At 39.6% G+C, this 13538-nt stretch overlaps 2 protein-coding genes across 3 annotated transcripts in view; one reads left to right on the top strand and one right to left on the bottom strand.

Moving 5' to 3' along the window:
• Tango11 (transport and golgi organization 11) overlaps nt 1-13538 on the top strand; it is a 114303-nt gene that overhangs the window by 22839 nt on the left and 77926 nt on the right. The gene's annotated exons all lie outside the window — the stretch shown is intronic.
• On the bottom strand, nt 9683-13487 carry LBR (lamin B receptor). 2 transcript variants are annotated; one of them, XM_067772439.1, is made up of 3 exons: nt 13318-13487; nt 12710-13046; nt 9683-12647 (listed from the first exon to the last, which is right to left on the bottom strand). In XM_067772439.1, the coding sequence occupies exons 2-3, from the start codon at nt 12989-12991 to the stop codon at nt 10764-10766; spliced, it is 2166 nt and encodes a 721-aa protein (XP_067628540.1). In that variant the 5' UTR covers nt 12992-13046; nt 13318-13487; the 3' UTR covers nt 9683-10763. The 2 variants fall into 2 exon arrangements, with proteins under 2 accessions (XP_067628540.1, XP_067628541.1); XM_067772440.1 differs by lacking the exon at nt 13318-13487 and adding an exon at nt 13104-13254.

The raw sequence follows: 13538 nt of genomic DNA, 5'->3' as shown, positions 1-13538 counted from the left end.
ACTCGCAGTTTTCGTTTACCACTCACATAACCTCGATAATTGCTAAATCCTACTCGGTTTTGGCTTTTATTCGGCGATTTAGCTCTGACTTAACAGATCCTTATACTCTTAAGTTGCTGTTTACGTCTCTCGTACGCTCTAAGTTGGAATATGCTTGCTTTATCTGGAGGCCTTATCATGACTGCCATATCAAAAGGCTCGAGCGAGTCCAAAAAGTCTTTTTATGGTTTTGCCTGCGGTCTCTGAACTTTTCTGAGCCGATTCCCTCTTATAATGCCAGATGTGCACTCATTAGCCTTCAATCACTTCAAAGTAGGAGGACCATTCTTTCTCTTACTTTTGTCTATGATATTATTAATGCTGTGATTGATTCACCACGTTTACTCGAGAGTATTTGTCTCCATATACCCCCTAGATCACTTCGAAATTGGGATTGTTCTATATTGATTGCGCCCGGACCCTCTATGCCTCTAACGCTCCCATTTTTAGAGCACTGAAGGAGTTCAATACTATCTCAAATTCTTTGGCCATTGACTTTCTTTGCCAAAGACCACCTTCAAATCTTTGTTGAGTGTTATAATTTTTTGATTGTATTGATAAGGTCTGTATTTTTAAGTACAAACTCAAGTAGTCTGTAAGAACAAGGAGTTGCCGAGTAATGTTCGCTGTGTAGACGTGTTTTTGTTTCGCTGACAAAGGATTGCTGTTTTCTTTGCTTTATTTACGTAAATTTGTACCAAATAAGTGTTTGGTGATATATTTATGCAAATCTGCTAGTTTTTTATAAAAGTGGTTACATTCCAAACAAGTAAAAAGCAACTTTAATCTAAAATCTTCGAGTTGGTGTTTATTTTTGGTTTTCTTTTGTGGCAAAATGAGTAAACCGAATACAAGGCTCACAAAGCAACAACAACCAGGGCTTTTGGCGCGGAATGATGTATCGTCACCAATCACTTCGCTGTCGCCTAATGCATTAATTTCAACACAATCACGGAACGCGGACCGAAAAATGCAAGGTGAGAGTATATCAGCCGAACAGCTTATGCTAATATGGGAGAAAAAACTCGAAAAGCATGAAAAAAATATCATTGAACACATAAATGAAATGTGTGAACAAAAACTCAAAACGCACGAAGAAAATATTATTAAACATATTAATGAGTCAATGCAATCCATGGAGAATAGAGTTATGCAAAGAATGAGCGAGCTTACGGGTGAGTTAGCGAATGCGAAAGTTAGAATAGAAAGATGTGAACAAAGAGTAGCGGGTGTCGAAAATGCACAAACTGAGTTTGCATTTCTCAAAACCAAGATTGATGCATTGCGTGAGGAAATTGAGGATCTTGGGGAAAAAGCTGTGTCAACTGATATCGTGATAAATGGTATACCGAATTCAAATAACGATAATGTTAAAGAAATTTTCAGCAAACTGTGTGAAGCAATTAGTTATGAGACACCAGCCATTCGTCAAGCTTTCCGTATGCGCTCAAACAAACACAAAAATTCAAATAATAATTATGTGCCTGTTATAATTAAACTTAACTCAGCGCACGATAGAAATCAACTGCTTAAAGCTGTTTCTACTTTTGTGAAGACCAAAAAAAGAGCCTTAATTCTCTCTGATGTTGATGAGATTGGCTATGGGAAAATCTTCGTGCATGAGAGTTTAACCAAGCGAAACAGAGAGATAATGCACCACGCAACACAGCTGAAGCGCCAGGGTTCATTAGCTTCTGCTTTTAGCATTAGAGGCAGAGTATACGTGAGAGTGCAGAGAAAAACGGAGGCGAAGCTGGTGAAAAGCAGAGAAGATATAAATGCTCTTGTCAGCGAAGGCAAACAATGATGACGAATTTCTACAACGACGCAAGCATGGGATTAATATTTATGTTTATTACTGCATTTACTTTTTTGTCTTTCTCTCTTACTTTTTCAAATATGTATGTTTATCATTTGCAAACTCCTCTTTTCTTTATTACTTTCAATTCTACAAACCAACCATTACGCAGCGCTAAGTGCATTAATCCTAATGATCAGTGAAAATGACTATCTGAGTACTGACAACGAATGTCTCAAGATCATTTTAACCCTTGTAAGCAACAGTCATGCAGGTTTGCAGCTTTGCCACATAAATGCACGTAGTCTTAATTTACAGAAACTTGATTACATGAACCAAATTTTGCAAAATACAAAAATTGACATACTTTGTGTGACTGAGACTTGGTTTAGAGAGGATATTGAGGATGAATTTTATAAACTACACTCTTACACATTGGCACGGAATGTAGGAAAACCGGGGCAAGAGGTGGAGGTGTTGCCATATATTGTAAAACATCGCTGAGACATCAGGTTATCTTCAAATCCAACGAAAATGATCCTGTTGAGTACTTGATTATAGAAGTTAGTGATGCATTAAAGAAGTGTTTAGTTGTGTGTGTGTACAACCCCAGTAAATTCCATAAGCTAGACAATTTTTTCCTAAAATTGTCTGAATTTATATGCAAATATGAACATATTTTGGTCTGTGGTGACTTTAACACAGACCTATTAAACAATGACTTGAGGTCAATGACATTAATGGATAATTTGTATTCCGCTGGCTTAGACGTTGTCAATAAATCTCCTACTAGATTTTCACCAAATTGCAAATTTAGCTTGCTAGACCTGATATGTACCTCGGACCGTTCCAGTGTACTTTATTTTGACCAGTTCTCAGTTGCGGGAATATCGGATCATGACATGTTGTTTATATCGTATGATATAGATTTTAATTGCAATATCTCTGAATTAATGTGCGAAGCTGATTCTTTACATTGGAACCGCGTATGGATGTTTTCAGATATTAACCAAAAACTCAGTTATTTCATGTTTCTTTTAAATTACCTATTTACTAAATATGTACCTCTAAAGGCGGTAAAGTCCCAAACAAATAAACAGCCGTGGTTCACAAAAGAGGTTCTGCTGGCTATCAAAGGTCGTAGTAAGTCTTACAAAATTTGGAAGCAACATCCCACAAATGAAAACTGGCAATGTTATCGTCTGGCCAGAAATCATGCTACACTCACAGTAAGAAATTCTAAGACTTTTTTTTCAAACAAAGCTTGACACTAATTTACCAACCAAGAACTTGTGGAAAAATCTCAAATCAATAGGGATTGCATGTAAAAATGATTCGAAATGCGATTTGGACCCTGACTCCATCAATGACTTCTTTTTACAGTCGAGTAGTTATATAAATAATCAAAATTTCAAACTTAATGAAAACGTGATGTACATACCAGATAATAACAAATTTCAATTTTTCGGAGTTACAGAGGATGATGTCATAGGAAGTATATTCTCAATAAAGTCCAATGCCGTTGGTGACGACGGTATAAGCCTTAGGTTTGTAAAACTTATTGCAATCAACATTGTTTCAACGTTAACACATATTATTAACTTTTCGATAACGACTTCAGCTTTTCCCGATGCTTGGAAAATAGCAAAAGTTATTTATTCCTATTGCTAAAAAGCCATCGGCTGTTTTGCCAATGTATTTTCGGCCGATAAGCATATTACCCGCTCTTTCTAAAATCTGGGAAAAGTTAGTGGTGGCCCAAATCACCGAATACCTCAATAAGAACAACCTTCTCTCAGAATGCCAGTCTGGTTATAGAGCGAGCCATAGTTGTGCGACGGCTTTACTCAAGGTAATTGAAGACATCCGCCCTGCCTACGATAGGGGTGATTTGACTGTGATGTCACTTTTAGATTTTTCGAAAGCCTTTGACACAGTAGATCATTCCATTCTCTTAATGAAATTACGACACTACTTTGGATTCTCTTCTAGCGCTTCAAGATTGCTCGAAAACTATCTTACAAATCGTTGGCAGAAGGTATTAGTTAAAAGTGGTTGCTCTGAGACGAAGTGCCTGTGCTCGGGGGTGCCTCAGGGATCTATACTTGGACCAGTTTTGTTCAGTATGTTCATTAACGATATTACTCATTGCTGTAAAAGTGTTTCAATACATCTATATGCTGATGCACAAATATATCTATCTCGCCCTATTGGCTTATCTGAAGATTTGGTTTGTAGGATGAACGAGGATCTCGGAAGCATCTCTTCGTGGTCGAGTGATAATAATTTAAATCTAAATGCGTCTAAAACAAAAGCTATTTGCATTTCGCACTCTCCGCAACTAGTAGAGAATTTGCCATCGGTTATACTACAGGATATTACTATTAAGTATGAGTCGGTCGTTAATAGTTTAGGGTTCAAACTAAATTCCAATTTTAACTGTGTTGATCATATTAACTACGTTTTATCAAAAATTTATTTTGTGTTAAGGAAATTGTGGTACACAGCTGCTTTCATTCCTCCAAATGTCAAATTAATGTTAGTCAGATCACTAATAGTTCCTTTCATTTCGTTGGGAGGGTTAGTGTTTGGTGATATTGACTGCAGGTCTAGAAATAAGCTACAACTTGCATTGAACAATTGTGCAAGATATATCTACTTGAAGCGTAAATTTGACCACATATCAGAGTTTTCGTTTAAAATACTTGATTGCAGTCTTACTACCTTCCTAAACTATCGCAATCTAATTTTCCTGAATAAATTAATTTATAAAAAACAACCAGAATACCTATTCCGAAATTTATGTTTTGCTAGATCTGACAGAACCTGTAACCTCATCGTTCCACACCATAAATATCTCTCATCATCAAGGACGTTCTTTGTCAGTACTATCAAAGTATGGAACTCATTACCTAATTTTATTAAAAATGAGCCCAATGCATCGCGCTTTAAATTGGCTTTGTCTGAATTTTTTGATATACGAAAAACACTATTCTAGCTATTTTCTCGAATCTACATTGTCTATTTCTGTTATTTCTTTTATATTAATATAAATATTGTTATACTCACATTATTATATTGTACACATATCCAAATATCGATGTACTTTAAGAGACAATAGTCTCACTTGTACAAATGTGTTAAATAAATTGAATTGAATTGATTAGACTATTTTTGAAATTAAATTAAATAAATAAATAAATTACCCTGACGGGATCCCCAAATTCATCCAGAAATGATACCGGAAGGATCCCCAAATGATCCCGACACGATGCCGGACGAATCCCGAAAACCATCCAGAAATGCTCCCTAAAAGTCCCGAAATGACCCTGACATAGTCCAGATAAAGTCGCTAAATTACCCCGACGGGATGCCGAACTGATCCCGAAAACTATACAGAAATTATCCCGGAAGGGTCTCTATATGACCCTGACGGGATTACAAATAAGGTGAAGCTAATTATAAAAGCATGTTAATAGGCGTTCTTGCGTGATTGAGTCACAAAGGCAAACGTCTGGACATACAAACATCAAAACATCCAAACATTCGCATTTATAATATTGTGGCGAATGTTGACATCACTGGCCTGTTAGTAGAGTTGACATCACTGGCCTGTTAGCGAGCCACACTGGTGTACATGAACTTGGGGGTGGGGAGGGAGGTATGGCCTGAAGGTTTAATGTGGCCATATAAATCGTTCCCGAGATGGTCGGGCTAGCACCTTAATGGTGCTGTGTTACCGGAGCGTATCGGATCTGTATCCGACAAAGGACCATCACATCGATAACACTCCCCAAAGCCTTCGGGGAGTAACTAATCGCTACAACAACAACAACAACACATAAATCATAATTTATACACATACATACAAGGCAACGAAGAGATACTCACAAACACATATAGTTGTTGTTGTAGCAGTGCTTCGCCCCACCCCCACCTAACAGCCGCGACCATTCACAAATTGTCGTCAATATCATCTGACGGGAGTCCAAGGAAACTTGCTGTTTCAACAGGGATGGACCATAATGAAAGGGGTGTTAGAGGCGTTGGTTCCACATTATAATTAAAGAAATGGTTGGTGTCATGTGGGGACACATTGCAAGCGGAGCATACATTTTGTATGTCGGGGTTCATTCTGGATAGGTAAGAGTTTAACCTGTTACAGTATTCAGAACGAAGTTGAGCAAGAGTGACACGCGTTTCCCTGGGGAGTATGCGTTGCTCTTCCACAAGCTTTGGGTACTTTTCTTTGAGTACTGGATTCACCGAGCAATTCCCGGCATAAAGGTCCGACGCCTGTTTGTGGAGTTCACCAAGGACCTGCTTGTGTTTTTTTGCTTCATACGGCTGGGTTCTCAGGTGCCGTATTTCCTCAAAATGCTTACGGAGATGACTCCTTAGGCCCCTAGGCGGTGCTGGTTCGTCAATCAGATGTCTGTTTGGATGCCCAGGTTTCTGGGTATTCAACAGGAACTGTTTGGTTAGCATCTCATTTCTCTCCCTGATGGGGAGTATTCTCGCCTCATTATGTAGATGGTGTTCTGGGGACATAAGAAAATAGCCTGTGCCGATTCTGAGAGCAGTATTTTGGCAGGCCTGTAGCTTCTTCCAGTGGGTAATTTTTAGGCTTGGCGACCATATGGGTGACGCGTAGCACGTAAACGGCTTGCCACTTGCTTTGTATGTAGTAATGAGCGTTTCTTTATCTTTTCCCCAGGTACTGCCAGCAAGGGATTTGAGGATATTATTACGGCTCTGGATTTTCGGAACAATTGTGGCTGCGTGCTCACCAAAATGTAGATCCTGATCAAACGTCACACCCAAGATTTTGGGATGTAGGACAGTCGGTAGCGTAGTGCCATCGACGTGGATGTTCAAAATGGTCGACATTTGGGACGTCCATGTTGTAAATAAGGTCGCGGAAGATTTTTTCGGTGATAATGCCAGGTTTCGCGCGGCGAAAAAACTGGAGAGATCAGGGAGGTAGCCGTTTATTCTGTTGCAGAGCTCATCGATCTGTGGGCCTGGGCCTGTGGCCATTATTGTGCAGTCATCGGCGTATGAAACGAGTGTGACTCCTTCTGGTGGTGAAGGTAGCTTAGATATGTAGAAATTAAACAAAAGTGGGGATAGGACAGCACCCTGTGGCACCCTTTATTTAATTCTTCTTGGTTTTGATGTTTCGTTTCTAAATTGCACCGATGCCTGCCTCCCACCCAGATAATATGCGGTCCACCTTTTAAGACATGGGGGAAGGGTAGACCCTTCCAGGTCTTGCAGTTACGTGCCATGGTTGCCCGTATCAAACGCTTTTGATAGGTCTAGCGCTACGAGTACTATGGTGGGGGTTTTGGTTTAAACCGCAATTTATCTGGGTGCTGATGGCATTTAGCGCGGTGGTGGTGCTATGGAGTTTTCTGAAGCCATGCTGATGACAGGCTAGCTGCAAATTTGTTTGGAAGTAGGGGAGCAAAATGGCTTCAAGCGTCTTTGCTACTGGCGATAGGAGAGATATCGGACGATACGACTCTCCTATGTTAGTTGGTTTCCCAGGCTTTAGTAGCGGGATCACCTTGGCCATTTTCCATTTTTCGGGTATGACAAAGGTGGAAAGAGACAGGTTGAAGACATGTGCTAAGTATTTGAAACCCTCTTCCCCTAGGCTTTTAAGCATCGGCATGGCTATGCCGTCTGGGCCCACTGCGTTGGATGGTTGAGCATGACCGATGTCATCCTCAACCTCTTTGGCGGTGATGTTAATTGGTGACGCGCTGAATTCGTGTTTATGTGCGTGTCTGTTGGCCCTCCGTCTATCTTTGTCGACCGTAGAATGCATTATATATTGTCGGCAGAAGCGCTCGCGCATTTTTTCGCATCCGACAGCACTTTATCGCCAAAGGCGATGGAAACTTTGTCATTGTGCACAGACGGATTCGATAGGGACTTTACGGTGGACCAAAGTTTACCTACAGCGGCAGAGAGGTTACAACCGCTTAGGTGCTCCTCCCATTTCGCCCGCTTGTGTTCATCTACAAGCAATCTGATGCGTTGGTTTATATCCCTTATTTGGGGGTCGCCTGGGTCGAGCTGTCTTATAAGGTCACGTTCTCTCGCTAAATTTGCGGCCTCCGCCGGGAAGCGGGCCGAATTTCGGGAATTCTCCCGGCGGGAATGAAACGTGCCGAGGCGGATTCAATGACCTTGCGGAAAGCACGCTCCCCTTGGCGGGCATCAGTCGGGATAGGGAGGGCAGCAAAGAGGTTGTCTGTAAAAGATTTGTATTCCTCCCACTTTCCTTTTTTAGAGTTTATGAAAGTGCATTTTTCTGTAACGATGAAGTCGGCGGTACGCTCGAACGAAATAAGTATAGGGGCAGATAGTCGGATGCCAATGTTACCATCGGCTGCCAGTTGACGCAGTTTACGAGTTCTGTGCTCACGATTGAGATATCCGACGAACTGTGACAGCTTCCTACCATACGTGTGGGGGCGTCTCCGTTTATTGTGCAGAACGTCGTTTCTTCTATTTGATCCGCCAACATCTCACCCCTACTGTCCGCCCGCAAGTTTGAATGCCATAGATCGTCATGGGCATTAAAGTTGCCTAAGATAATGCGATTGTTGCCAGTGAGTAAGGCTCTGATATTAGGGCGGTATCCACTGGGGCAACAGAAGGCAGAAGGGATGTAGATGTTGATGATTTCTAGGTTTGCATCGCCTGACCGGACAGATAGGCCTTGACGTTCTAAGACCTTGTCCCTGCGGTCGATGCCAGGATCAAATATATGATATTGCACAGAGTGGTGTATGATAAACGCGAGGCCGCCTCCATTTCCGCTCATGCGATCTTTTCCGTGGAGATTATACCCAGAACAGGTTTGCAGTGCAGATCTTGCTGTGAATTTAGTCTCTTGAATCGCAGCAATGCGGATGTTGTGCAGCTTCATGAAATCGACTATCTCCGTGATCTTCCCAGTTAGTCCATTACAGTTCAACTGCAGAATTCTGAAGTGCATAGGGGGAGACGTCGCCACTCTGGGAGTAAGTGACGGGTGACTACGACTGGGTAGAAGAAGGCCAAGACGCAACGCGCTAAGGCGTAGACTACGGGACGCCCTTGGACGTGAACAGCAAGGAGCCACAAAAGATTTATAAAAGTTACGTGGACGTCGGGTTTTGGGATCAAGCCCAGAACAACCTGTCCGATGCAACCATCCCTTACACGAGACACACTGAACAGAGTATGACCGTCCTAAAAAGATTCTTTTCCGGCAGATGCAGCAAAACCATTTCTCAGGACCGTGGTCAGGAGACGGACCCGGATTGGATTCGATACCTTCCCGGAGCAAGAGAATATGGAGCAGACCCGCTGGAGCTGCTGGGAGGATGACAATTTGTGGGAGGGACGCAACCAATTAAATGGCAGTCCTTGGTCGGGAAAAATTCCGATTCGTTCCGGTACATAGAACCGACTGCCTTGGGAAGCAAAACACATGTAGTCATCAGCCGAAGTTAGTCGCTCACACATACACACGCATATATGTAGCTCAATAATCAAGCAGGAGATAGAGCAGTTCTAGAAGGCGAAACGTCTAGACTTTAGTAGAATGAATCAACGGAGAGTATAAAAGCAGCGCAAGCTGAGTAATCAGTAAACAGTTTGATTTAAGCACGCTAGCGGTTGTGAAGTATAAGTGTTATTGTGAAGTACTCTAAAAGTAGTCTAATAAAGACCATTTTGCATTATTGAATATTGGAGTTATTTATTTTAGCGATTCGAACGTTAGCAGAATGTTTGGAATAAGCGGAATTTCCCAAAATTCGCTACAATATGATTAAGATAAACTGAAATTAATTGTCTTTGGGTAAAAGTCTTGATTGATTTTATTATATGTATTTATATTATTACGTTTTATGTGAAATTTAGCACTCATTAACTCTTATGTAAACTTGTATGACAATAGCATAAATGTCAATGTTAATAAAGGTCAATTAATCCATATAAACACAAATCGATGTCTTTCAAAATATGGATATGATATAAGACTACTTAAAATAAATTATGATTCGAGACTATAATTCAAAAAGTGTGTGGAAAGAAAACTGAATGTGTTTGTTCCTGCATAGTATGATAGATTTTAAAGTATGTAATAAACACAGTGGTCACCTTTTTGACAATATATATTTCACATTATCAGGCATGTGGTGAATTTCACTTTCACTCGAATTCAATTATTGTATTCGGCAAATTTAACCATCGCGCAATTTCGTGAATTTAAGCACATACCTGTATACCTTGTTCGACCCCGTCTTTATTCTCCATTTGAACGTCATGGTCAGTACCAACACATTCCATTTTCTCTTTACACGTATTTGATATTCAACTCCAAGCTTTTACAAATTGTATGTATATATAAATCTATGAATGTATTTATTAAATTTATTGCAAGTATGTACATATATATTCATTTGTAAAATCTTTTCTGTTGACGATATAAAAAAATGAATCTCTCATATATGTAAATATATATTTTTAGGGTACCACATCCTTAGCTTTAATTTTAAGTATGTACATATACATACAAAATAAACATTTAAAAATATATAGGTTAAATAAAAACAACATATTTTGTTGTAATTAGTGCTGTCTAAATAATTTACGAGAGCAATTTAATTGTGTCTGCCCACATTTATAAAATGTTTACTCAGCTGTGTAAATATTCAACTTTTACACGTTTATATGAAGAGCTCATAAAGAATTTCTAAATAAAATATTACATAAACATACACATACGAAATTTTGCACTAAAATGATTTCTAAAAACTATAAATAATTTTAAGACATATGTAAGATACATTATATCTTGGTCGTTGTAGTTGCAATTACATTGCATTGCACTGCATACCACCGTTCTAATTTTGTAATCTCAATAGACTTTGGGTAAAATGTGGTACCGTACTTTGTTACAATAGCGTCCCCAAGATGAATGATAACGAGACATATTACGCGCTTGCACGCGTTGCGTGCGATGTAACAATACTACGCACAGTAGCAAAATACCAATTAATGGTGGCCAGGCGAAGCGTATGAAGAGGGGTAACACAAGTGCGCAAAGTGCAAGCAAATCGCCAGCATAATTAGGTTGACGTATACGTCCCCAAAATGAACCGAGCAATAGACGTCGTCCTTGGAAGGTATGTATAGTTTCGATACCATAAAAATATGCATTTGATGGATTTACGCGGTATTTGTATTTAATGGCGCTACTTATACGTTTAAGTAGCAAACCAGCTATTAGTAACACTAGCGGTAAATATATAGCAAAACAGCATTTAATTGTTGTACTCGTTTGTATTTGACGTCTAAGCTGTTGTTGTCGGTAGAAATAATGTACTACCGATATCAGTAAATATGGTGTAGCTGCATAACGTAATAGCAGTAATGCGCCAAAACCTTCACCTTGTAGCTCAAATGAAGATGCCAAATGATGTTCGAAAATGATCGCATCTAATATATAAATTAGTAGCATAACCGACGCTAGTAATGTTGGACTATCATATTGTACATTGCGATAATAATACGATAACGTGTTCCAAACACCTCCTTGCTCACTCGCTGACAATATGCCAGGTAGCAGGAGCTGCTTATACAAATAAGCTTCGATGTAAACTAGCGTCACTAATAATGCTATTCGGTAAAATACTAATTTGAATTCTACGAAATTTAACCATTTTGGATTCAGTTGCTTTCCTTGTGCATAATCCACTAAAAAAGATCCAGTTTTACCATAGATATTCAATTGTGCCTGATTCGCTTTGCCTTTCAACATATCCGTGCGTATGTAAGTCCATAAAGCTAAAATAAAGGCATTTATAAACCCAAAGACACAAAATCGTTGTTGATGCTTTAGTATAAAATCAGCTACAGGATAATTTTGATATTCGGCAACAGCAGCTGCCAAAGTAACTAAAATTGCAATTGGCAATGCATTGAATTTATATACTGCGCTATATTGACGGCTACTTGCGCTACCACCGATACGTTCTGCTGGCAAACTAACATAGCGTCCAAATAAAAGTGCTGAGAGTACAAATACTCCTAATTGAAAGGCAATAAATGCTGCAATAGCTTCATTATTGAAAATCGACTTCCAATAAGTGCTCGATTTCAATTTTTCTATGTCAAAAGTAGGGAACTGAAGTTCGCACGCATCTTTTTGACAACACCATTGTAGGTAGAAAACGATACAGGGCACAAATAGCATTAGAAGTGTAGCTCCAAACCAACCTCCAAACTCTTTTGGTATCTCCAGCTGCCGACAATTTTGGCCGAGAGCAGAGGTTGAATATGAATGCTGTGCACTTATATTGAAGCTTTTGTAATATTCGATAGCTTCTTCATCATCTTCACCCGTACGTTCGGTTGTTGTCTCGTTATCTGAGAATTCTGCTTTTGAGGAGGCCCCATCATCAAAGATGGAACGTGACACTGAACGGCTGTAACGACTCTCATTTTCTGTGTTTGTTGTTGGTGTATGGGTACCTTCACGTTTTCCACCAGCAACGCCCCCAATGGTTTTCGATACCGAGCGACGTATGTAATCCGACAACTTTTTGAATTCAGTGTCTAATGCAGAAACTGTCGAACGTATTTCAATGGTTTTTTGCGTACTACTACTACTGAAAGTGCTATGCAAGGATGAAGTAGATTTTGTTGTGAAGCGTGGTGAGCTTCTACCTGTTGTGTTAACGTTTGAACCAACTGCTGTCGGTATGCGTGTTTTAGAGGCTAGGGATTTAGGTGAAGGTGTCTAATTTTAGAAAAAACATTATATATTATTTGTTTTGCATATTTATGTTATAGTTTACTTACCTCTTGTGTCTCCTTAATAGGTGAAGGTTTTGAAACTGGTGAAGATCTTATCAAAATTGTTGTTGTAGATGGCGCTGATGCTATAGTAGACGTCCGCGATCTTGAAGAACGCCGTGTGCGACCAGGCGAAGCGCGTCTTGATGGTGATACTTTTGTATTGGACGCACCTCGTTTATTTGGCACATTGATATGCGTACTTGTTGTGCTGACTTTTTCAGTTAGTGCTATCGGCGTTGGTTCTTCATTGCGTTTGCGACGCCCGCTCGTACGACGACCTTCCATTTCTCATGCAGTTTTCCTGATTTGGTTGTTGTTATTATAAAGCAGCTATTGAAATCTGTAAAAAAAAAAAACATAGCTACACATTTTCGCACATATCCCCATATAAATTTACAATCCAAAATTCTAATTTTGGCCGATAAGTGGAATTTACAACTTTTTTGCCCACTGCACCGATTTTAGGCGCGCAACTTGAAGCCGACGTCGACGTTACTGTACATTTTGTTTTTGATTGCAGACGGAAAATGCCACCGTCCGACTTTTAATACTCCCAAAAAGCGCATACTGCCTTGCATAGATATACCACTGGTTGTAAAATGGTCACTCACCTTAAATGTATATTACTTCTTTAAAACAATTTAATTTTACGCACTTGTAAATTTTTTTTAATGAATTGTATTTTTTTTATATAATATACACCAATTTTTAGAATGTAAATTTTCACGAGTGATGCCGTTTCAGCTCTTTTAATAAATGAAGAAGAACAGACGCCGCTTTTGGAAATGTAAAAGAAAAAGACAAATGATACATTCGGGCATGGTGGAATCAC

Source organism: Eurosta solidaginis, chromosome 3 (assembly GCF_040869045.1).
Source record: "Eurosta solidaginis isolate ZX-2024a chromosome 3, ASM4086904v1, whole genome shotgun sequence".
Classification (NCBI taxonomy): Eukaryota; Metazoa; Arthropoda; class Insecta; order Diptera; family Tephritidae; genus Eurosta; species Eurosta solidaginis.
Note: the sequence above shows the minus strand (reverse complement) of the source record. Positions and strands in the feature narration are given on the sequence as shown.